The sequence below is a fragment of the Euprymna scolopes genome, chromosome 7 (assembly GCF_053919585.1).
Source record: "Euprymna scolopes isolate OS-2025 chromosome 7, ASM5391958v1, whole genome shotgun sequence".
NCBI classification, from domain to species: domain Eukaryota; kingdom Metazoa; phylum Mollusca; class Cephalopoda; order Sepiida; family Sepiolidae; genus Euprymna; species Euprymna scolopes.
This window is the reverse complement of record NC_136488.1, coordinates 87,915,929-87,940,318: the sequence shown is the minus strand read 5'-3', so window position 1 is coordinate 87,940,318 and position 24,390 is coordinate 87,915,929. Positions and strand designations below refer to the sequence as shown.

Here is a 24,390-nt window from a genome sequence, read left to right as displayed (position 1 = left end):
TCGCCCCAAGAAAAATGTCCAAATTCTATCAAGGTGTGTGTGCTTCATCCTCATCTATTATGATTATATAGACGAGACTTCCAATAAGCCAGACCTGTGGGAATAATGGACACCTGCCAACTCTCCTATCCTCCTCTTCACTTACACAAAAATGTCTTCGATTATCGATCTGTATGGTCTATCGCTCTTTGTTGTTGATACATTTTCATATAATGCTGAAAATCTTTGAGTGCATTTAAACACAAGTTGCTTATGACAAACAATTAAGTATAAAACAAAGTTTCCCACTTCATGTTACATTATAAGATAAAAGGTTCATGCCTTTCCCCAAGCCGAACTGAAAGCAACAGATTTGACATTCATATTTCACAATATGCGGCGGCGGTAATCAGTGTAACACGTGCACCCGTGCGTGCGAGCGCACATATGCAGAGACGGTTCTGAGTCAAGAAGGGCTCCAGTAATTTTAATTAATCTTTGAAATCTTTTAAATTTTTTCAAGATTTCTTAAAGAAAATCTTCAAGATCGGTTTCCCTGCAGATTTATTAAATTGCTCTGGATATTTGAATGTTAAAGCCCCAAAATAGTTATTTGGTATTATGACCTCGTTCGTGTGACTTATGACTTGCTTTTTGTAAGTCAGTTTGTGTGTCTATATATTTGTGTTAACGTGTATATATCTTTATATATATATATATATATATATATATATATATATATATATATATATATAATCTGTGTGTGTGTGTGTGGTAATCTAACGGGAACCAGTGTGTCAACGTGATTATGCCGTTGCTAAGCAAAGATCATCCTCGTTAGTCATGCCGCCATTTTTGTGTGTGGATAAAGGTCCTAGCGGGATGAGGAGGGAGGACTATTTGGGAATTCCAAGTACTGTATATACTCTCTGCTTATCTCAGAAGTATTTCCAGTCATTCTAAACGTCTCCTTGTCACTGGAATTCAACAGTACCGACCCAGTAGAGTAGTTAGAGATTGCGCGACCATTGCTTTATAATTCAGCGTGTGTTATCCATCATTCTGGAGGAATGATCCGGATGGTCCTCGTCGTTCCGACGGACGAACGCGCGTGCCCAAGTGTGTGTGCGTGCATATGTGATAATATACGTCTGTATGTTTGTGTATATACAAGTTAATATACTTCATCTGTTTGTGTGTCTAATTATGTATGTGTATGTTTTGTGTGTTCACATGTTCGGTTCATGGCCATTTATATATATTATGTTTATATATACATATTTATATATTTGTGGTAATGTGTATAGGTTAATATGCATGTACAGTAGACTCCCGACATACGAGCTATCCGTTACGAGAAATTCGAGATACGAGATGGCTTCAGAGCAAAAATCCTCCCTTACATACGAGCGAAAATCCAAGTTACAAGTTTCCAGATGCAACCGCTAGGTGGTCGAGTGTGTCATGTTTCACTACGTCTCCTTAATGGTGACATTTAAATTCGAGGTACGAGCTTCATCCGGGAACGAATTAATGCCGTATGTCGGGGGTGAATGTATATATCTATTTGTGGGCATATCATTGTGTACATGTATATACAAGTTCATGTCTCTCAATGAACATAGATTCATTAAAACACTTAACATCTTTACTGAAATGTGATTAAAAGAAGTAAAATATACAATTCTTGACGAATTGACTGGCACGCCTACAAAATCAACAAGCTTTTTTTTTTCGCGTGGAAAAATTAAAAAAAAAAAAATGTGAAAGACGTTAAATCTACCGAATGACGACAGTAATTGCAAGAGAAAATGACCAGTTCACCGTCTACTAAGTTGGTTGACCTATACAGTTAGAAGCTGTTGGCTCCTCCCTTACGGGTCGTGTTTCATTACCTCATGTGAGTATGTGCAGCAAAGCAATATCTTTTTATTTTTTTTATTTATTTTTTTTTTTACAGAGAGAAGTCTTCCCTGTTGAACTTAATAATCGGCATCATTCTCTTCACTCTCTGTTTCTCTTAATACAAAATTTGAACCAATCGGATGTGGTTTAAGATCAAAGCCTTTTTTTTTTTTTAAGGATGAGGGGGGTGTTGTATCATTCACGTCTTGCTTCCTCATCAGTTGGATGTTGTCCTTGGTTTGATATAGGCAAGATCTTTTAGAATTTAAAAACGTAGACACATTTCAACTCTAAATGTATGTTTTTTTTTTTTTAAACTGAAAAGGTTTTATGAAAAAGTTATCTACCTATCATTTTTTTTTTCAAAGTAAATTGTTTCATTACGTAGGACTCAAATGAAACTGATTATAGGTTTCATTTAAATCGTCTAAGGAAGCAATTTTCATTGGCAAAGCAATTAGGTACATGAATCATTCATACAAACGTTTCTTTCCATATTTTAATTTTTGACAATTTAGAATTTATATATTTATTTGGATGTGTGTCTATATTTGTATGAGCATATATGTGTGTGTATATATATATATATATATATATATATGCGTATTCAGATGTAGGGGTCTGTGTGTGTATATTTGTATGCAATGGGTCTGCATGCGTGTATATGTTTGCATTTTTGTGTATATTTATATATATGTATATATAATTTCCAATGTAATTCACAACAGTTTCTTGAAGTGTTGATATGTGCACGAAATATCAGAAAAAAGTATCAAATAAAGAAAAAAGTAATTTTAAAAGTTTTTTTTTTTTAAATATTTTTTTTCTTGATTCCAGGGTAATGTTAGAAGTCGATGGTGGCGGTGTAAGTGCAGCCACGGATCCGATGGGTTGGTCGGGTGGGGTAGAGGCGGGGAGGGGGCATATTGGATTGTGGGTATTTCTAGGCACCCAGCATTCGCTTCACGGTGTAGCCAGGTAGTGAGTAGAAGAATAAAGCCAAGAGTATCACGACTAGAATGAAGATGATAATCTTCAAGATGACCCACTTGTAATTATGCCACAGGATATAACGGATCGATTTCAGGGGATTCAGGAACCAAATGAACGACGAATCCGGTCGACTGAAAAAAAGAAATGGAATCAAAGTTAGTATTAATATGTAATAGAATAAAGTTAGTAAATAATATGTAATAAAATAAAGGCATTTTTGAATTACAAACTATTCTTAGAAAACAATATTAAACATATATCGAAGTAATACACCTTCATCAAGTTAGTGATGGAAATATTATTTTTTACTTTTTTTTTTTACTTACTATCTATTGTTTCAATATATCAAGTAAGAATTATATATTTTAAAAGCTGGACATTTTCTATGATAGGAAGATATGTCTAACTCTCCCTTATATATATATATATATATATATATATATATATATATATATATATTGACCAATTTCGTACACTCAAGGGAAAATTATTCCCAACTCGCATTTAGGTAAAATGCACTTTCGTGTAAATACTTGAATTAATTCAAAAAGTATCGCTAGCAAAAACAAATAAACAGCATCTACGTAAAACGCAATATATTCAGTAGCCGTGCGAGATAGCAGTGGAAGAGGTTTAGGCTTCTTATCATGGGATCTCGATGTCGAATATCGCTAGATTCAGCCACTCTGCTGAAACACGAGTGGGTAGATAATTATATTAAAACCCCCAAAGAAACAATACATATGCCGCTCCGTATTTGAGAGTACTAAATTGGTTAAAGGGGACAATTATTCCCAACGCGCATTTAGGTAAAAAAGCACTTTCGGATAAATAATTGAATTCATTCAAAAAGTACCGCTAACAAACAACATTTTATATATATATATATATATATATATATATATATATATATATATATATATATATATAATTGTGGAAATATTCTTTATTCACATTTTTATATATACCAATCCTTATTTAAAGCTCAATGTAATTACAGAGCACATAATGAATCAATCACAAAGGTCTATATTCCAAATTTCATGATGTTGACCATCTTTTAGTTTATTCCTTTAATTCAGTTGGCATTTATAATTCTTGCAAGTATCTCTTTCGTGGCACAAAATCATTCACTTAAGTATTATATCTATCAGTGAATCTATTTTGCCCGTAACTCATCAGAAGAAATAGCAACTAGCAATCGACCAAAAGGAAATAAAATGCGTTCGGGCATGATTTGAAAAAATCCGGAAATTGGAAGAAAAGCTGTAATTCCCTTATTTCCTTACATTACGCCATTTTGACCTTGTATATGTATATATATATGTGTGTGTGTGTATGTGTGTGTGTGTGTCTACTAGAATCTTTACTTAATGAGTAAAGATTCTAGTAGACACACAAAAACGTAACGAACAAAATTAATTTGAATGATAACGATAAAAATATTAAATGCCTCTACAAGTAACATAGCAATCATTTATATAGTTAACAGCCTATTGATTTTAATGACGTAAAAAAATCCTTTTAATCACTTTTGGTTATGGATCTTGATCGATCAGGCAATACGCAGGTAAAACGTGATTATGGTGGTTACATCGACTAGTTTTTGCCAGAAACGGGAAAATTCATTAGGAAACTAAAAAGGGATAGAACTAAAGTATGCAGACAGAAATTGACTGTAACATTTAATGAAATATATTATTACATAGGTGTGTTTGAGAATCTGCATAAAATCTATAATTATATCACGTAAAATTGAACGGGTAAGACAATGGCAATGCACCTCTAAGAGACTTATGAGGGTTTTTTTTATTCCTGTAAAACTTTAAATTAGTGTTGAGACGATTAATCTGAATCCGTATCGAAATCTGAAAAAAAATGTCTATTTCCGATTCCCCAAAACGATTCTTTTAATAAAAAATTATATTGCCATCTATACAGTTCAGGTGCGTAAATTATTTGGCTTACATAAAACCATTAATTAATTTTTTGATAAAACATATTAGACCCAAAGACTTTAATAAAACCATAAAACAGCTTCATTTTTATTTGTTTTTAATTTTTTATTAGACTCGATGAACAACAGCAAAACCTTATATGCAATGGCGGCCACATATATTTTTTGCAAATTAGTTCAAATTAGAAAAAACATGGTCGCCATTCCTATAACGTTTATTTATTGTAAATTGAGTCTAATAAAAAGTAATAAAAATAAAACTTTTCATAGTTTTAATTCTTTGGGCCTGATGTTTTATAAAGCAACAACAACAAAAAAAGCCTTTTATGGTTTTATGTATGTAAAAAAAAAAAAAAAAAAAAAAAATACGCACCTAAAGTGCATATTTACCATTACTTTTGGTTAAAACCTAATTTTCCATCGCTGATATTAATGATAAATGTTTGTTTTAAAATACCAGTGATACTAAAATCTATAGATTGTCTTCACAAGTGTATTTTACGCTTGCGGAAATATGTACACATATGACATGGAGTTTCATAGAAGTCCGAAGAAAAGATTTAAAAGGAACTATAACTATATCTTCTGATATTTTAAAGGTATCGGAATCGGAAAAATGTTGACGTGATCCACTCACTGCTCGAGATACATCCTGTTTAAAATTTTCAGCAGAAGACAATCTTTTATGTGCCGAATATCTAATGACCGATGGACACATTCGCCTTTTAAAATTTAAAAGGCATAAATCAGATTTTAAGAAAATTGAACCTATGTATATAAGACTGATTCAGAGAGATTTTCAATTATTGCCGATTCTTTCGATTATATTAATGGGCGAAACCAAGAGAAGTCGACAACAAAAACCAAATCATATCGTGGGATAAGCAGTCTTGACAATTTAGCGGGTTTCCCGCTAGATCTGGAGATTTCGTTTGCAATCTAGCGGGAAAATTTTGATCTAACGACTAGCGTTTTCTTTTTTTATTTCTTGAAAATTTGGAGGTATTTGACACTCGCAAACCGCAATTTAAGATTAAAAAAAAAAAATAAATAAACGAAAGCGCTTGAAAATACTTTAAAACATAAATTAAACTCATTAAGATAGGTAGAAAAGTAACAATTATTACCTTGCGTAGCAATTATTTTTGTTTTTCACCATTTATTTTATAAGATACTTGAGTTTTACTGCGTTTGGTATAAAGTATTTAATTATTGTTTACAATTTTTAGTCTGTAACAAAAAGCCAACATTTATGATTTTACTTGTTTTTACTAACCTTTTCAACGTTTATTATTACATTTAATTGTCAGCGTGAACCAATTTCTTTTTTTAAGGCGAAGCATATGTTAACACCTCAGCGAAGTTTATTGCGTTTATTTTGGAGCAAACATTACAAAGTTTTCTACATGTGGAAAAAACTACTTGCTTTCCTACTAGATTAAAGTTAGACACAAGATCAGTTTTTTAATGTAGTAAAAACTCCGCTACCCCCAAAAGGAGGCATTTGGGATTGAGGCAACTTTTTTTGTTGTTTTTTTTTTTTTTGTTAATCCTCAATCTTAAAGGATTTTTCCTTCATTGACCAAGGACAGAAAAGGGGGAGTATCAGAACAGATACTATACTTTTACGTTAATTTTCTTTGGAAAAGTAAAAAAAGAAAAAACAAACAAACAAAAAAAAAACCCTAAAATAAATATATTGTAAAATTGACAAATATTTAAATCGTAATTTTTTTCCATTTTGAAAATATTCGTAGCAAACAAAAATATACTCGATTATAAATCATCGTGGCCAGGGAAATTACTGCCCAATTTAATGCAAAGTAACACCTTTATTTCCAAGGCTTTACCGGTTTAGGATAACAAGACTCTTAAGCATTATTTTGTTATGGGAGATAAATTCTGCATATCTTACTTTTTAAGGTTATTTCCTGTGGTTTTATGACGCTTCGAATCAGACTTAGGATTATGCAGACATGAAAGATTAATTATCTGCCCCCAAAAGTTAGAATGTCCTAGGCATGAAGGCTCATTTTAGTCAATATTTATATGAAAAATATAATCACTTTAAATTCTAAAGCAGAATCTCATTTATCTGCTTTTAAATAGATATATTTTATTTTTTAAATTGACAAACTGCTTAATGTTTTTTCTTTATATATATTCTCAAAGATTTTCAATTTGTGCTATTTTTCCCATTTATACATTTGAGCCATTTTTACTTATCCTCCCCAACTTCCCCTTCAGAATTGTTCTAAAATCTCTCAATTAATTAACGTATAAATATGGTTCATATGTTTTTTTGATTTCGTTTTTCATTTTTATTTTGCAAATATTTATTTTTCTGAAATTTGAGAATTTATTCGGCAATATTAAATATTTAGATACGCAATTATTGTGATGTTTCATTTGTAATATATTTTAATTTAATTTTTATTATATTAAACACTGCTTGATTTTATGATTTGTTTCTTTCAAAACGAAATATCCCCAGAAAATAAAACTAGGCGATAAAATTTGAAAACCTTTTGGGGAGCCAACCGCTTCAGTATAATTTCTAAAAATATATACTTAGAAAACACAGACTATTTTGTATATTCATGTAGGGTGGAAAGTTAAAATATAGTGTTTCTCTTTTTGGTAGATTTTTTTTGTTTTGAATTAGCGGTTTTTAAAAAATCAGCCAGCAAAAGTTAAAAATGTAGCGATTTTCTGGAGATTTCTGTTTCCTGATTTACTGTTTTTTTTTTTTTTTTTAATTTAAAAAAAAATGTTTTTTTAAAGTGCACTGGGGACCACTCGAAGACAGCTAATGTGCATTGGTTGTCCAACCTCCAGAGAGTGTTTATTCCGAAAGCCGTTCTTAACATGAGAGGTTGGAGGCGTTTTTCCGAAAGGCATTTTCTTATTTTCAACCGCCACGTAATCAACTTCTTAAAGGTAAATCTTCAGACGGTCCCCCAGTGCATTTTCACCTCTTATCAAATACCGATGGCCACTCAAGCATAAGGGTTATTAAGTTTAAGGAGATGGAAGTAGGGTAGATTTTGACTAGGTAAAGGGAACAGCCCAACAAGAATTTGTTTACATTAGATGATCATCTTGTAGTTAGTTTGAAAACAGGTTAGCCGAACAGTTCTACAGGCGGAAAGTTCCAGGAAAAAAATTTGTTCATTGAACTTGCGTTTAGTCTTAAGAACAGATAGTGGCGGAGGGGCGGAAAATTGTTAATCGTTGTTTTAGCTATACAGGTTTTTGTGAAAGTTTGGCTAGGGGGGTGGGGTCATGAATTGAAGCTATGACAATCACTTGTGATGAAAATAACGATAGAACCAATCTAGGCATGCAACGTCTCTTCTGTGAGAAAGAGGTTGCGGGAACGAGAGAAAAAAATCGCCTATCAGATTTTGAATTATATATGCGTCTAAATTTGTCCAAGTACTGGACTTTGGAATTCCCTCCAGCTTCCCTGGCTGTACTGACATGTACAAGTTTAAATGTAATGTGAATAGGCATCTCGCTACTGAACTACTCACGATATCCTGTTAAACATAATTCCAAATAGTAGTTTGGGGGTGAAAAAGAGTAAAAAAAAAACAAAAAAAAAACTGTTTGCGACCGATTCAGGTTTGATCTTCTGTAATATGTTATAGCCTTGTGGCTCTTCCATAATAGGTTAGGGCCTTGTGGATCTTCCATAATAGGTTAGGGCCTTGTGGATCTTCCGTAATAGGTTATGGCCTTGTGGATCTTCCGTAATAGGTTATGGCCTTGTGGATCTTCCGTAATAGGTTATGGCCTTGTGGATCTTCCGTAATAGGTTATGGCCTTGTGGATCTTCCGTAATAGGTTATGGCCTTGTGGATCTTCCGTAATAGGTTATGGCCTTGTGGATCTTCCATAATAGGTTATGGCCTAGTGAATCTTCTGTAATAGGTTATGGCCGCCTTGTGGATCTTCCGTAATATGTAAGGGCGGCCTTGTGGATCTTCCATAATATGTTAGGGCCTTCTGTAATTAAAGTTTGATCATTTTAATGAAGTTTACGCTTAGTAATTAGCGAAAATGTACAATTTAAAAAATTTTTTTCTTAGTAATTTATAGCTGGGACGATTTGGTGGATATCGAACAATGTCTGTCCGTTTTCTTTGAAACTTCATTTTTCATTGCTGATACTAACCATGAAATCATTATTGGTTTAAATCTAATAGAACTAATATCTAGAAATCATCAATGTAGTTTTACGTTTATTAAAATATACGCGTATATTACATCGTTTTTGTGGTAATCCGAATAAAAAAAAAAAACAGCTAAGAGATTTTAGGCGAATCGGAATCGAATCGGCAATTGTATCGTAACTGGGAATTTAGAACAGGGTAAAATATTGGAATCGTCCTATCATTAGTTTTTAATCACACGCTTGCGGGTGTGTCTTGTCTATTTGTGTGCGTGCGTGATTCATTCTGAGCGGTTGGTTCGGAAGGTCCGTGTCAGGCTGATTGCTTGTCCAAACACAAGATAATCATTCCAAATTATGTGAACATTAATCCACTTCCAGTCTGTTGGAGATTATTACACACAGAACTGTCCGGGTTTTACAGCATTTTTTTTTTTCTGAAGTCATGAAAATGTTTAGCCATGCAAAAAGAAAGTCTTCTTCCCCCTCTCTTTCGCTTAACATTTTACAACACAAATGACAACTCAGACGAATGATGGTCGTCAAGGAGAGATGGCGGTTTGTCAACCAGCCGAATAAAATTACTAATTACACCAAACAAGTATACACTGTCAAAACAAATATGAGGTGTTATTTCGTCGGCTTTTGGCATATTTTTTTAAAATCGCTATTATTATTGTTAAAAATAATGATAATAATATCCGGATGCAGCTTTTAAAGCATGTCGGGTAATGCATAGACACAGTGGCCTAGAAAGAAAATGGCCGCCGAGTTCGAGTTTTATGTTAAAAACTGAAAACAATTCTTACTCCACATATAAATTATAAAAATAATTGTTCGTAAGAAAAGTTTGTTTCGCTTAAAAAATATTATTTTTTTTTTTGTATTAGATGACGAAATTCATATTTTGGACATTTCCATCTTCAACCATCAATTGACTGCGAATAATGGTTCAATGTGTATTGTAAATCGGATTTCATTATTTTAAGAATTGGCTAACAGCCGACACTTGACAACAATCGATTGTATCATTTCGAAATAGACAGCTTCATGACGAGTCGGAATAATATTTCTTCAGTTTGCATAAAATCATTGTCATAAACATCATTAATACAAGATTTGGATGTATTCTTAGAACTCGGCGGTCATTTTCTTTTTCTAGGCTGATGTATGCACACATTATCAACATAAAGGCGAAGGGGGGGGGTCGAAAGCGCAAACGGAACTTATAAATACAGAACTTGGTTTTGAAGACAACATGAACCGACATAAGCTGTCTCTTATCCACTTGTTTTCTGTCTCTCGATCCCCTTGCCCTATAGCTGTATGACCGTGCTTTTTTTTTTTTTTACTTGGGAGTCACCGGTTATTAAGGCCCGAAGGCCACTCGAGGATAAGGGTTAATGAATGTAAGGTGGTAGTGAAGTAATTTTTAATGATGTAAATTGGTTGGAATTTGTTTATGAGGACAACCTAACAGGAATTTGTTTGCATTAGATTTGAATGCTACCATGTTGTATTTATCCGAGAAGCATGCAAACGGAACAGTGTTCCAAAGGCGGGCTGTTCTGGGATAGAACCTCTCTTTATGGAATCTGCGTCTACATTTTGGCACGGATAAAAAGTAGGGGAAAACATATATAGTGGTTTTAGCTAGTCGAGTGGGTTTTTTTTTTTTTTTTTTTTTTTTTTTTTGAAGGTTTGGCAGCAGGGATCATAGATCAGAGTTCAGACGAGCACTTGCCATGAAAATAGTGATAGATCGGAGGCAGGCTGGCGACGTCTGTTCTATAGGAAAGAGGTTGCAGGGATGAAAAACTGGCATGATCTACTAGGTTTCGAAGCGTTCTTATTACTTGTTTCCCTTTGAGGGCAGAAAGACAAGTTCCGTTTATATTGTGTGGAAAAGCCAGTTCTCCTGCCCCTCCCCTTCGAAGGGGTATCGTTTAATTGTGATTCTCCTTTATTGATTGATCACAGGAAAGATGGAATTAGGGCTACATTGGCTAGATATCTACGATGAATAGTTGGAGCCTTCACCGACTTCTCATTGAATATTGGCTAAAGTGACATATGGCTACTTTCTGTTTGTGTTCTATGCTCTTTAATCACTCGTTATTTTTATACGAATTAGAAGTGCTTCCCTTGCTCTTGTATAGTGTTGATTGCAATAAGACGTGTAGCTCGCATAGCAGCTTTGATTAATAAGACGTAAGACGTGAAATATAAATGTAGATATCATATTAAAGTAGATGCATGGTACGTGGATAGCAAACCAAAGCGGTACCATTCAAGTGTTCTATCAGAACAGATGCTTTGAATTATTTATTTGCACAAAATATAAAAAATTACATTCGGAAAAAGTAGGCACAAGGCTATCGAAAGTATGTGGAAAATGGGGGGGGGGTCGTCATTTTTTTTTTTTTTTTTTTTTTTGAAAAGTTATAAAAATGTTTATTTTATTAACTAGAATCATCAGTTACCACAATACCACATTTACTCCGAACACCGTCCTACTTAAGATATATATACAGGGTGTCAAAAAAGTCGCTGAAGAGTTTTCTTTATTGTATGAGTCACTTTTTTTGGATACCCATAGATACCTGAAAACATGTATATATATATATATATATATATATATATATATATATATATATATATATATATATGGATGTTTTGTTAAGGTGTTTATTTCAACAGTGCAAAATATATTGACAAGATTCAAATTTGTACCGATTTATACTGTTCCGCTTCTTTGTACGGAAAAGTTAGTTTTATAGAAATATACTTATGGCATGTGAGCTTCACATAAACGTTTATGCTTAATTCCGAAAGAAATTCAATGCTATATGCAAGCAGTGCTCACTCCGAACTCCAAGTAATTGATCTGTTCCAACTAATAATAAGCTTTTTGTTTAAGATTAAAGCGAGGCAAGCAAATAGGCAAACTCTACTCAAATCCGTACTGACTTATCAGCGCAACTCCGTAAAACAACTCTTAAATGAGCGATAATATACATTTATATCGTATAAATTCGTAGAAGGTACTAAAAGGCTATAGTTAACAAATGGACCACGTGGTTCAACTGAACTGTCCTTATGCCCGAAAAAAAAATGACCAAGCAACTTACTTTGGTTTCTCTAGGGGGTCAGGTTCGTTTCGTCCAAGGCCAGCCGGGTGCTTTTCTGCATCTTCTGTGGTCAGTAAATGTAACTCTGCTTCTACTTTACCCTAAAAAAAATAAATAAAAAAAAACAAACAAACAATGAAAAAAATGACGTTTCTGAATTTTGAGATAAGGATTGGTTATTCGTACCACTCGAATTCACCGGACTACTGTTTCCATCTTGAGTACGATTTCCACAAAAGTTTCAGCTGATGTAACCTCCGACCTACTTCAGATGTATCTTGTCGAACTTGGAAATGTTTCTGTCGAACTCAGGAACGCTTTATTCACTTCACGGGGATAGCTTGTTCTTGTTGCGTCAGCCATGACTAGATAGACGTCCAAAGTAATTCGCAAAATACAATTGCGAAATTACGTCCAAATTTCCGAGTTCGATAGAAACGTTCCCGAGTTCGACAAGATAGACCCGAAGAAGGTCGGATGTTACATCGACCAAAGCGTTGTGAAAATCACACTCAAGATGAGAGTCCGATGAATCCAAATAATATGAATGAAAATAATATTAAAATATCTTAATTCGTGTAGAATATAACATAGTAGTGTAAAAGACATACTAGATTGAAGAGAGGAATGGTCATGTTGGGTTTGGTTGTTTTGATTTACGGCATATCAACCTTTTTTTTTTAGTTATTTAATTCATAATCCATTTTGTTAAGTTTCTAAGCTTCGGTCGCTTAATCTTCAAGTATTGGTAGTTATGCAGGATACGAACTGTGCTATGTTTTTATATAGGATTCCCAAACTAAATTCATTTTTTTAGGTTCATTTAATTGTTAGTTGAACGTACGCAATAAGCAAAGCTTTCCTCTCAATACATAATTGACTCTGTAATAATAAATACGAAATCTGCATGAATTAAAACATAATATCTAAGCGTATTTTACGACCGGGCAACGCCGAGTGGCCTGCTAGTAGGTATCATAAACAAATAATTGTATAAGACACTTGGTCTATAAACATAGTTACGTTTCCCACTCACACACAAAATACGAATAAGAATAAATAAAACTATGTTTATTCCATTTGTTGCGAAGATTTCTGTTACAAATCTTGACTTTGAGTTTACGGCTTTTCTAATAAAAAATCATTTGGAGATAAAAAACAAAATAGTTTTTGTCTGAACCATGACCAATATAACTCTATAAAACTTAATCTAACACATTAAGTGCTAACTATTATAAGAGATATGCCGCATGTCAAATTCAAGACTCACAAAACGACTCTATCATAGAGAGCCGGCCGAACGCAAAAAAGAATCGTAAGACAGCAGAAACGGTTCGCTTTGTATTCCGACTTTTGGCGGAAAAACCTAGCTCAAAATATATGTTCCTAGTGTACTGCAAGTCATGAAGGAACCAAAATTTGTCATTCGATTTCTAGCTGATGGGGGGGGGGGGCAGAGGCGATTAATACCTTAAAAAAAGAAACCAAAATTAAAAGAAACCCTGTTGGTGAAAAATAAGCTCTAGTCAAATTTAGCTAACCGGAAGTATTTTTTTGTTTTTATTTTAAAAAGTCATAGAGAAAACGAGACATTGCAAAATCAAATGAAAAAAAGCATTCATAATTTAACTTTCGTAAATAAAGTTATTGAACCCCCCCCCAAGAAAAAACTTAAAACCTTTCAAAATATTTTAATTTGACTTTTGTAGTATACATTTTTAAAAATATTTTTTAGTAGAAAGTTACGTAAAAATACATTCCACCCATTCTATAACATTATAAACGGAATATTACATTTTGTTTGTAAATTTCAAAAAATAAAATTGTGTTGCCGCACATAGTAATAAAAAGTTTAATTCAATAACTGTTTTGGTTACGTTTTCTGTTTTATTACGGTTTCGCTGAACTTTTGAATTACGATAAAATTTTTGTTTTAAAAATCATTTAATTTTGCCCCCCCACCCCCGTTTCTTTCCTATAACTCTTTCGAAAACGAAAACAAACAACAACAAAACACTTCCGGTTAGCTAATGCCGCACAAGTTACAGAAAAAAAAAATCATATGCAACTTTCATAATTCACTTAAATTTTTTTTTTTAATTGTTTAAAATAGAAATAGCACTAATACTTCAGGCAGCGACAGTCAATGCTTGAGTACGCTTGAATATATGCTGAACTGGAAGTATACCCGTCTCGGGACGTTCAGAATTAATTTCGCGAACAGAGCAGCTTTGCACTGCTTTTATGGCTCTTTCATCAGCATTATCAGAGTTTTGGATATCCTCTTAAAGGACGAGCCTCTCTCTGGTTTCCGCCAACCTTATTGGTTACTGCCATTCAGGTTTGTTATATTCGACATGACAGGCGTCCACATACAGCGGTTAGTATTTTCAAATGGTCGCCCATTTAGTAATAACCAGGTTTAACGTCGCTTAATTTGGTAATCTAGCGGAAATCAGCACGTCAAAGTGATTAAATCACGCATATCTCCATTACGAAGATTAAAATGCACACCAGATGCTACCAGATCAAGCTGTCTGAAGATACTGGCTTCCTGACCTAAAATGCACCAAACATGGATATTATTTTTTTTGTTTTCCGTTTGCAAAACTCAATCATGTTCCCAAAAACATTAAACAATTTACCGTTACAAAACAACCAAACTAAACACTATAAATAAATATTTAGAGATATAAAGAACGTAAAGTATAAAGACTTTTACCAAAATGAGTTAACCCGAACAGGGTTGATATGCAGTAAAACAAATCAAACCTTAAATCAAGAAATATTTGAAGATATAAATGTTTTGAAGCACACATTAATTTTTTTTTTTTTCAAAATTACGAGTTCGGCATTAAATAATCTAAAAACGAAATCTAACAAAAACTAAAATGCATATATGAAATGCCCCTAAAACTTGTGTCTATAATTATAATTCCAAGTTAGATGAGTGTTCTAAATTATGAAAATATATTATTTCCTTTAGAGAAAAAAAAAAAAATAAGAGTGAAATTCTGCAATTTTCACAGACTTCAAGTATTGAAATCTATGAAACTGACCTATCGATCGCCAATCAAAACCTTGAACGGATGCGATCATTATTTCTATTGTTATTCAATAGCTTAAAATTATTCTTACCTGTCTTTCATCCGCTGAATATACAAACGAAAGTTGACTGTTTAAGACTTATTGATCGTTAGAAGTAAATATGGTTCGATCAACTCGGTTTACCCAAGTATACACATATCCACAAACGGAAATTCCAAAGCTAATCTTATATGTACAGAGATCAACAAATATATATATGTGTGTGTGTGTGTGTTTTCGTGATATAAGCGTTGCTTAAACTTTCAAATGAAATTCGTATGTTATACGTACGAGGTGTTTTATAAAGTTTCCAGATTTTTTTTTCGTGTGGGCATGTGTATTGATAATGAACACATGGAACCCAAGTCCCCTTCGAAGTAACCTCCTTCGGCTGCAATGCAGTTGTTGTATCGTTGCAACAACTTCTTGAAGACCCCAATGGAAGTTCTCTCGTGTGATTGTCAATGACCCTCGTCACAGCCTCTTTGATCTCCTCAATTTTCTCATAACAACAGCCTGTAAGATCTTCCTTGGGCTTAAGGAATAACCAAAAGTCACACGGAACAAGGTCTGGGCTATAGGGAGGGTGAGGAACTTTTTTGACGCCAATTTTGGTCAAATAGTATAGGACAAGTATGGAGTACCCTTGGAACAAACTTCGCGCAAACCTTCCGCATCTTCAGTTCCTCGTACACAATTGTATGTACAAATCCCACACTGGCATGAAACTGAGCACTTTTAAAAGATGCTCACGCCCAAGCCTCGTTATGTTATACTTGGTAATTTCCTGTTGAACTTATGGAATATATATTCTAGGACACCAGAGTTCGTACGTGTGCATCTTATTTATATCTTTTGTAAAATTTTGCATGTCGTGGGGGGGGGGGCAGCAAACCCGTATCATACATAGTAAAAATAGTTAAAGCTATATTTGTTGCTTATATTAGTTCCGGAGCTGGTCGTTTCTCTTTCCCTCTCTCTCTCTCTTTATATATATATATATAATATAATATAAAGCTGACCGTCTGTGTGTGTGTGTGCCTGGTCACGAATAGGCTCCTATATGGTTGACTATTATAGAAAACTGATCACATATAATGATAGAAGATGTATCGAGACACAGGAATGGGTATGTTTGATCTGGCATAATAATGATTTATTAAAATTGTGGGGTCTGCGTTCGCGCCTGGTCCACAAAGTATGGAAATGAAAAGTTAAAAAATAAAAATAAAAAAAAACGTTTACAAGTGTTTTTGATATAGATGTACACAATAATAATTTGATAAGTATGTTTTAACTTAAATAGGGATAGTATAATAAAATTGTGGAGTCTGCGTTCGCGCCTGGCTTCCATAGAATGGAAATAGGCACAAACTTTAGTAAAGACTTTTCATATCTATTTGCCTAAGTATACTTTAATAATTATGTTTCAGCTTGAAGAAATATGGTATAATAAAATTATGGGATGTTCGTTCGCGCCTGACCTCCATAGAATGGAAATATGTCACTAAGTTTAACAAGGTTTTTTAATATAGATCCACAGAATATTGTGATAAGTGTTTCAGTGTGAACAGGTATGGTATAATAAATTATGGTGTTTATCTATTTTATTTTTACTTTCATCATATTTTGCTTTGGTTTTGATACCTCCAAATCCGAAGCTATCTCTTTACAACCCTTCCTTTTCATAACCTATCATACTTTCATAAATCAGAGTCCATTTTCTGTAAGCTGTTTTTGAACCCAGTCAACGAAAGTTACTTTTGCTAGTATATATATATATATATATATATATATAATATATATATATATATATATTGTTTTTAAAATATAATAATCCACCGACACGTGTTTCGTCATCTACGACTCATCAGAGTGGCTGAGTCTCGCTAGACAACGAAACACGTGTCAGTGGATTATTATATTTTAAAAACAATACATATGTCGCTCCTTATTTGGGGGTACCAAATTGGTCAAAGGGAAAACTCACATTTAGGTAAAAATGCACTTTCATATAAATAATTAAATTCATTCAAAAAGTATTGCTAGCAAAAACAAATAAACTATATATATATATATATATATATATATATATATATATATATATATATATAACACCGATCGAACAATATATATTTTTAGAAATCAATGCACAATCATTAACACAATGGCGTCATATATATATAAGTTTGCGCAGATATCGATAAAATGTTTCTGGTTTTTACATTCGATTCCCAAAAGAAATTAAGATATATTATTACGTCTTTCCAATCGACTTTGTTATTGTAGACAAAGGAAATCGTTTTTTTTTCTTTTAATTAATACATGATACGACCTAGGCGCAAAACACTCATGTGAAAGAAAACGTACCACCTCAAGTAGAAAGAGCTTGTTGCAGGGTTCGATTAATCTTAGGAGTGCGAAAGCAAAACGTTGAACGAAGTTCGCACAAAGTGGTCACCCCGATGTTGATTCACACCGGTAGTGGCCAACAAAACTTGTTTCAGGGTCCAATGCGGGTTATCTGTGTAAAAGCTTTCGAGTGCCTCACAATAAAACAACGATAATGGCGTGTAAAAGAATAGCAAACACGTACAGATAATAGGAAAATAATGGGTAATGTTTTTTTCACACTGTTAAACTGTGTTCGTCATTATTGCATTGCCGTGTTTTGTTTTGTATTTTAATAGGTGTAAGATAGATTACTAACATTGGACCTTGTAGCAAGTATCCTTGTCTACAATCCTTACATCATCATCAACGCTCTGATCCCCATCTGGCATCAATTGTGATGGATGGCTTTCGTTTGGGTGAGGCCCTGTGTTTTGACAAGCTTCTGGGTTTGACTTTTACTCCTGATCTGAAATGGAACACGTACATAAAGTCTGTTGCCAAGGTCGCTGGAAAGATGGTGGGATCCTTCTACCGCTCCAGAAGATATCTCACTACTGATGCAATTCTCTATCTATATAAAAGCCAAGTACGTTAAGGATGGAATACTGTTGCCATATCTGGGCAGGAGCTGCTAAAAACAGCCTATCATGCTTTGACAGAGTACAAAATATACTTCATGGCTTACCCTGCAACCTCTCTCCCACAGAAGAGACGTTGCGAGCCTATCCTTGTTTTATCGTTATTTCCATGGCAGATGCTCATCTGAACTCCAATCTCTGGTCCCCTCTCGCCAATCTTTCACCAAAAACACCCGTCTAGCCGAATCCACTGTGAAAAATTTCCCCCACTCTATATCTGTGCCTAAATCAAAACGCGGATTCCATGAACAAAGCTTCTTTTTTAGAACTGCACGCCTGTGGAACTCTGTTCCGTCTGCCTGCTTCCCACCGGACTACAACTTGGATGTCTTCAAGTGCAACGTTAACAAATTCCTAATGAACCGCCCCCTTAAGTAAACACTTCATCAAATCTCCACACTAACGTAATGTACTTGCAATAACCCTTATTTCTGAGTGGCTTCCGGGCCTTGATAAGTGGTTATCACTGTGTAAAAAAACAAAAAAAAACAAAAAAAAAACAATAGCCTGTGTGACTCACGTCGTAGTCACCACTTAAAAAAAGTTATTTCTTTTGCAATTAATCTTTCATTTGTCTGCCTATTTTGGTTCAGCTGAGAGCATACAATTTTTTCAAACTATTTTTATGTAAATCGACCCAGAATTTAATGTGAACGAAATTCCATGTATAGGGTGACTTTTGTCATATTTGTGCGGGTGAGTTTATCACATTTGAGGGTTGGTATCTCGTTAAAGAAAAAGAATCAACCAACAAACATGTATGGAAACATTTAGAGGAAGAAAAAAAAAACAACGTTCATATGCCTCCATGCAATAACTTAGTCCAAAATATATTATTCTACATTGCACTCTAGAGAACCTACTGTTTCTTTTTATAAAATTATTTTATATAAACTTCTTTCCAGTTAAGGGGGGGAATGAAGGAATTTACGTTCAGTTTGAACTTACAGACCACGTCATGGAAAACAAACAAACAAACAGACAAACATGTTCGTGAATTTTAAAGTCTTATAAAGTTCTCTGCAGTTAATGAAAAAATCCAGACACTATCAACGTACCCACAGAATTTTCACGGCCCGTTGTTCTATCATTGTTACTAAGCGACGACATGGAAGAAATGGTTTTACCGATGGTAGATACATTAAAATAACGGTTTCGATTATCGATAATATTCTAAGTCAAAACTACACTAAGATCACTCCCAGACTAATAAACTAAAGTTCTCTAAATTTTAAAGAAAATCTGTTGAGCCGTTTCGGAGTCTATAAGGAACGAACTCACACACAGAGATAAAGTTGCATCTATATAATTGTAGAGATTCGGCGGCGAGTCTTTCATTTGACTCTTTTAGCATCTTAAACCAGTATGGTCTGACGCTAAATCTTCAGTCTTTGAGGACCAAACATTACCACATTTTTTTTTTTAATTTGGCATGATCGCTCTTCTAGCAGTGTCTGGAGCCATCAGAAAATTTAATGAATATTTCAGAAAGCTGGTAAGTATGTCCTGGAAAACAACTTATCACTTTGAGCTCTGTATAGTCACTAATGTTGGCCGCCATGTCGAGCACTAATACTTTGAGATAAATATATATCTTCATGTCATCACTCTCTTTACCGTAATTCAAATTGTTTTTCAAGACAGATTGGCTTTTGAAATGGCATGTATATAAGAAAATACTATTTAGTATTGTTTTATATGCGTTACTGATGGAGACTTAGTGTCTGTCTATTTGAAGCCGGGCTGTGCTATTGCGTCTGCACGTGAATCCGGATCGGTCCTATTACGCCCACACGTGTAGACAAGTCAGTGCTACTGCGTCCATATGCTAAGCCGACTTTTTTCTTTTTTTTTTTGTCGAAGCAGCAAGGATTCCATTATCCGCTTAAGTCACAGAAATAGAGAAATGTTTCCGATTTATGTTGTAACGTAGTATCCACGCTTACACACATGTAGACAATCGGGACCAACACATTGGACGCTCCGTCGCAAAGGAGACCAAGATAAGAAATAACTCTATTTACTTTTTTTTTTTTTCGTTGAAACAAAAGCATTTATTTCCGGGTACTTCCCCGAATAAAACATAATCCACGGTCTTTGTACGCGTTCTTCTTTATATATATATTTTTTTCTTCCTCGCTGTGACGTCACTACCCACAGGACTCGTCATTCGCCTACAGCCACCGTACGCGCGTCTGTGCTCTTTTACAATATAATGAGACATTAAAAAAATATAAAACTATCAATAAAAATGCATTACACGCGTTATCTATATAATAATACGATAAAACAATTCATGTTTGTACATACGCTACCACATTTTACACGCAATCAAAAAATTGAGAAATACAATTATATCATAATATTTCGCTCCCTCTCGAAATCCATCATCAGGCAGTATCTGAGGCATCCCTCAGGTCTGCATCAGAGCATGTCTCGCTTAAGGATAGTCTATGAGGATGTGTGCGATAATCTGTACGTCAGTACCGCAGATACACTGAGCGTCCTGAACGTAGCCTCACTTGTGTCTCGTGTTTTGGTAATCTTCGCCCAGTCCGGGGTAAGCGCTACTCTTTTCGGGGAAGTTCAGAGTCTGCTGGGAGACCTTTTTGGCGCTTGAAGAGCTTCGTTGTTGGCGATTTTGATTAATTCATTTCACCAACAAAGGCGAAAGGACGCTGATATTGTTCATGCGAGTCACGTGACAATGCTCTGCTGATCATACTTTACCTTCGCTACCGCCTCTTAATGAATCTGCGGTGGATCGATTCAAGACATCCTGCGGACACATGACAGGTTCGGCGTCCTCCGTGCCTTATTGAGTTCGACATTAGCAGCATGAGCGAAACGAGCCCATACCACTGCGCAGTATTCTGCGGTCGAGTAGCACCGCGATAAAGCTAACAAGCACCCAATTAAATGATAATTTGCGATTAATCTGATGTAGCTAAGGTAAAAATACTATTTTTTCGAATTTTAAAATGAATTGTTTCAAAATAAAATCACCATCAAGTCAACTAAAACAGTATAATTTCAAATAAATATATTAAAACAATTCGATTATATGATCTGACGGTGATTGGGGATTAATCTAATATCGTTAAACTAAACAATTCCCACTTCACCTATTTTAAAATGAATTGTCCCACAATGAAATCGTCATCACGTCAACTAAATCGGTACAATTTTATATAAATAAATTTCCAAAAGTGACATTCGCTTTAGTGATTTAAAGATTAATGAACTACCAATTATTTTTCCCTTTAAGTAAGAATATTTGTAAAAAAAAAAAAAATAAAATTCGTACCATTTTTAATAAGAAAAATATTCGTTTTATTTATTTAAATAATAGTTAATGACATTTTTATTAAAGAAGAGTTATTTTATTTTTCGTAATAGTATCGATGCTAACAACTATTATTTGAAAAAGGACTATTATTAATAATAACCGTCAATTATGCATATTGATGTGGAGACCACAGTGGAATTTCCACAGGGTTTCAATAATTATAATTATCGTCTAATGAGGAAGATGTTTTATTTTTGTTCCAATTCAGTGCTCATCATTGGGCAGTTGGATTTTCTTCACATTAAAGAAAACAACTTGTGTCTAACTCTGTCCTTGTGATAAGGATTGACAAAATAGGGGCATACTCCATAAAATGGCGACGATAAACAAAGTCGATCGTTGACTTCGATGAGATGCGGAAGACACGTAAAATTAAGCACGATTGCCACAATTTTCTATCAGTCTGGTAGAAAATTGTAGGATTTAAAAAAAAAAAAAAATAGCTAACAGAACAAAATAAGTGGGGGGGGGGGTTAAAATATACGGCAAATAAATGTTGCTAGGAGGCAAGATCTACCTGGATACAGTTTGTTCTGTTTAAACATTTTAAAGCGCTTTTTGGTTCTAAAAGAAAAAGAGCGTTTATTCTCTTCAGTTAGAACGGAAAATAATCGAGGCTGTCATGAGTCCTGTTCGGGAACCCTCGATAATCGCTCAAAAATCCAAAGAAAAACCTCAACAAATGTCGCCAATCGTACCAAAACCTCCCGTTCTGCCAGTATTTTGTTTAATTTTACAATTTTTGAGCGATTATGAAAAGTCCCTGTATAGGGTTTTGACAGCCATGATTATTTTCTGTTCTAACTGGACACCGAATTGAAAAACGCTTTCAGATATGTTAACCACACGAAAACTTATCCAGATTGGTAGAAAAGTAATTTATTATGCAATTAATATATTTCGAATACATACTAGACGTTATCCTTGAATGTCTAATGTCTCTTTGTACAGGGTTTGTCAGAACAACCTGGCATAAAGATACTTTGCCGTACAAGTAAACAGACTTAATATTCACAACCACATAGTATTCATGGACCAAATAAGATCTCAGTAAAACTAACCCACACTGGCTTTTACGAGGAATGGTGTACCTTGTCCACGAAATGGTACATTGCCTTTAGTAGTATTTATTTATTGTAGTTTTTTGTTTTTTTTTTCACCTTTTTTTTCTTTTTGATTGGCTACCGTAAAAATGCCCGAAATTTACCATCCTCGTAAAAGATAATACGATTACAATTGGACCCCCCCCAAAAAAAACGATAGAAGAAAAAAAAACAAAAAAACTTGATAGCATCTCTAATCTACAAATCTCAAGATATTCAAAACATTTAGAGACAAACATTCTCTTGTCAATCCTGTCGCATTTTGTAAAAACTTTCATTATTTCTCTTCACTTTCACAACGGCTCTGGTTATGTAAAATGGTAAGCAACATTAAAGCTTTTGCTGTGGTGGCTTGATCAGAACTGGTTCTTACGAACGCTAAAAAGAATATGGCTATAATTGCTTACACCTTTTTTCGCTTCATTAGGATTAGCTTTCTTTCTGACTCCCGAAATCAAGAAAATTTTGATAAAAAGTGTTTTCAGCCAATAACCTCCTCTCTAAACTCCAAAAAATAACCCTTATACGTGAATGAAGTAAATTAGTGCGAACTAAAGAACCGGTCAGGAAAATCAGTTTAAAAATTCTTCACTAGCCGACGATCAAAAAGGAGGTGTACTCAGTGCTCCATCTAGGCCGTTGTCTAGGATGGCAAGGCGAAAGAACTCCTTGACTAATAAATATACCAGCTTTATTAGCTCGTGCATTTATACACACGCGCTACAAGAACAAAGGTAACAACATATATACACAATGCCACGCTGCCAAATGCTCAAATACGTGCATATTCTCACAATTAATATTTTTGGATCATGAACATTTATAAACATAAAAATATTTTTATTTTTACTTAAATAAAAATAGTTTCATATAAATTTTCATATTTCTAATTTTTCATTCATAAAGCTCTGTTTATTTTAGGTAAGCACTTGTTACCTGGTTACTTTCATTATTTTAATATTTCATTTTATTATGCATTCACTCTGTATATAATATGTATGTACATATATATATGTGTGTGTGTGTGTGTGTGTGTGTATTGGGGCGACGAATAGGAAAAAATCGGAACTTTCTCGGGTATCAATATCGGAATCGGAAAATTTTGCGCATATTTTCCGATGCCAAAAACGATTCCTTTGTCTTTTTTATTAGATTTTGTTTAAAATAAAATCTAACACTGCTGATAATAATGTTAAAATAAAAATATTTGTTGATTTTAAACTACCAGTAAAACTAAAATCTATAAATCATGCCGCGCAAGTGTCCTTTTGCGTTTAACACGTATTTTTAAGGTAATCGGCAAAAAATTAACAACGTTATAGTTAAATACTTAATGATTTGTAAGGAATCGGGGAAATATATTGGAATCGCACCATCACTAACACACACACACACACACACACACACACACACACACACACACACACACACACACACACACACACACACACACACACACACATATATATATATATATATATTTCCTTAATTCAGCCTTGCTTCGACAGTCGAGCTGTATATTTCTTCCATTCCTTTTTTTTATGCAAATTTTATTCTTTCTTTTAAAAATATATCGGAATTATTTCCCTTTTCCTTGTACCTATTTGTGAATTATTCCACGGATTTTTGCTTTTTGGATTACTTTGTATCATCTTCCAATTACACATTTCCCTTGGA

General features: G+C 34.0%; 1 protein-coding gene across 21 annotated transcripts in view; it reads right to left on the bottom strand.

Moving 5' to 3' along the window:
- Window positions 1–2,387: 2,387 nt before the first annotated feature.
- LOC145279820 (otoferlin-like) overlaps window positions 2,388–24,390 on the bottom strand; it is a 1,618,966-nt gene continuing 1,596,963 nt past the window's right edge. For all 21 annotated transcript variants that reach the window (XM_080131202.1, XM_080131198.1, XM_080131211.1 and 18 more), the window contains 2 exons: window positions 12,143–12,243; window positions 2,388–3,008 (listed from right to left, as the gene is read on the bottom strand). In XM_080131202.1, coding sequence (XP_079987328.1) covers window positions 2,828–3,008; window positions 12,143–12,243 — 282 coding nt within the window. In that variant the 3' untranslated portion in view covers window positions 2,388–2,827. The remainder of the gene's footprint in view (window positions 3,009–12,142; window positions 12,244–24,390) is intronic.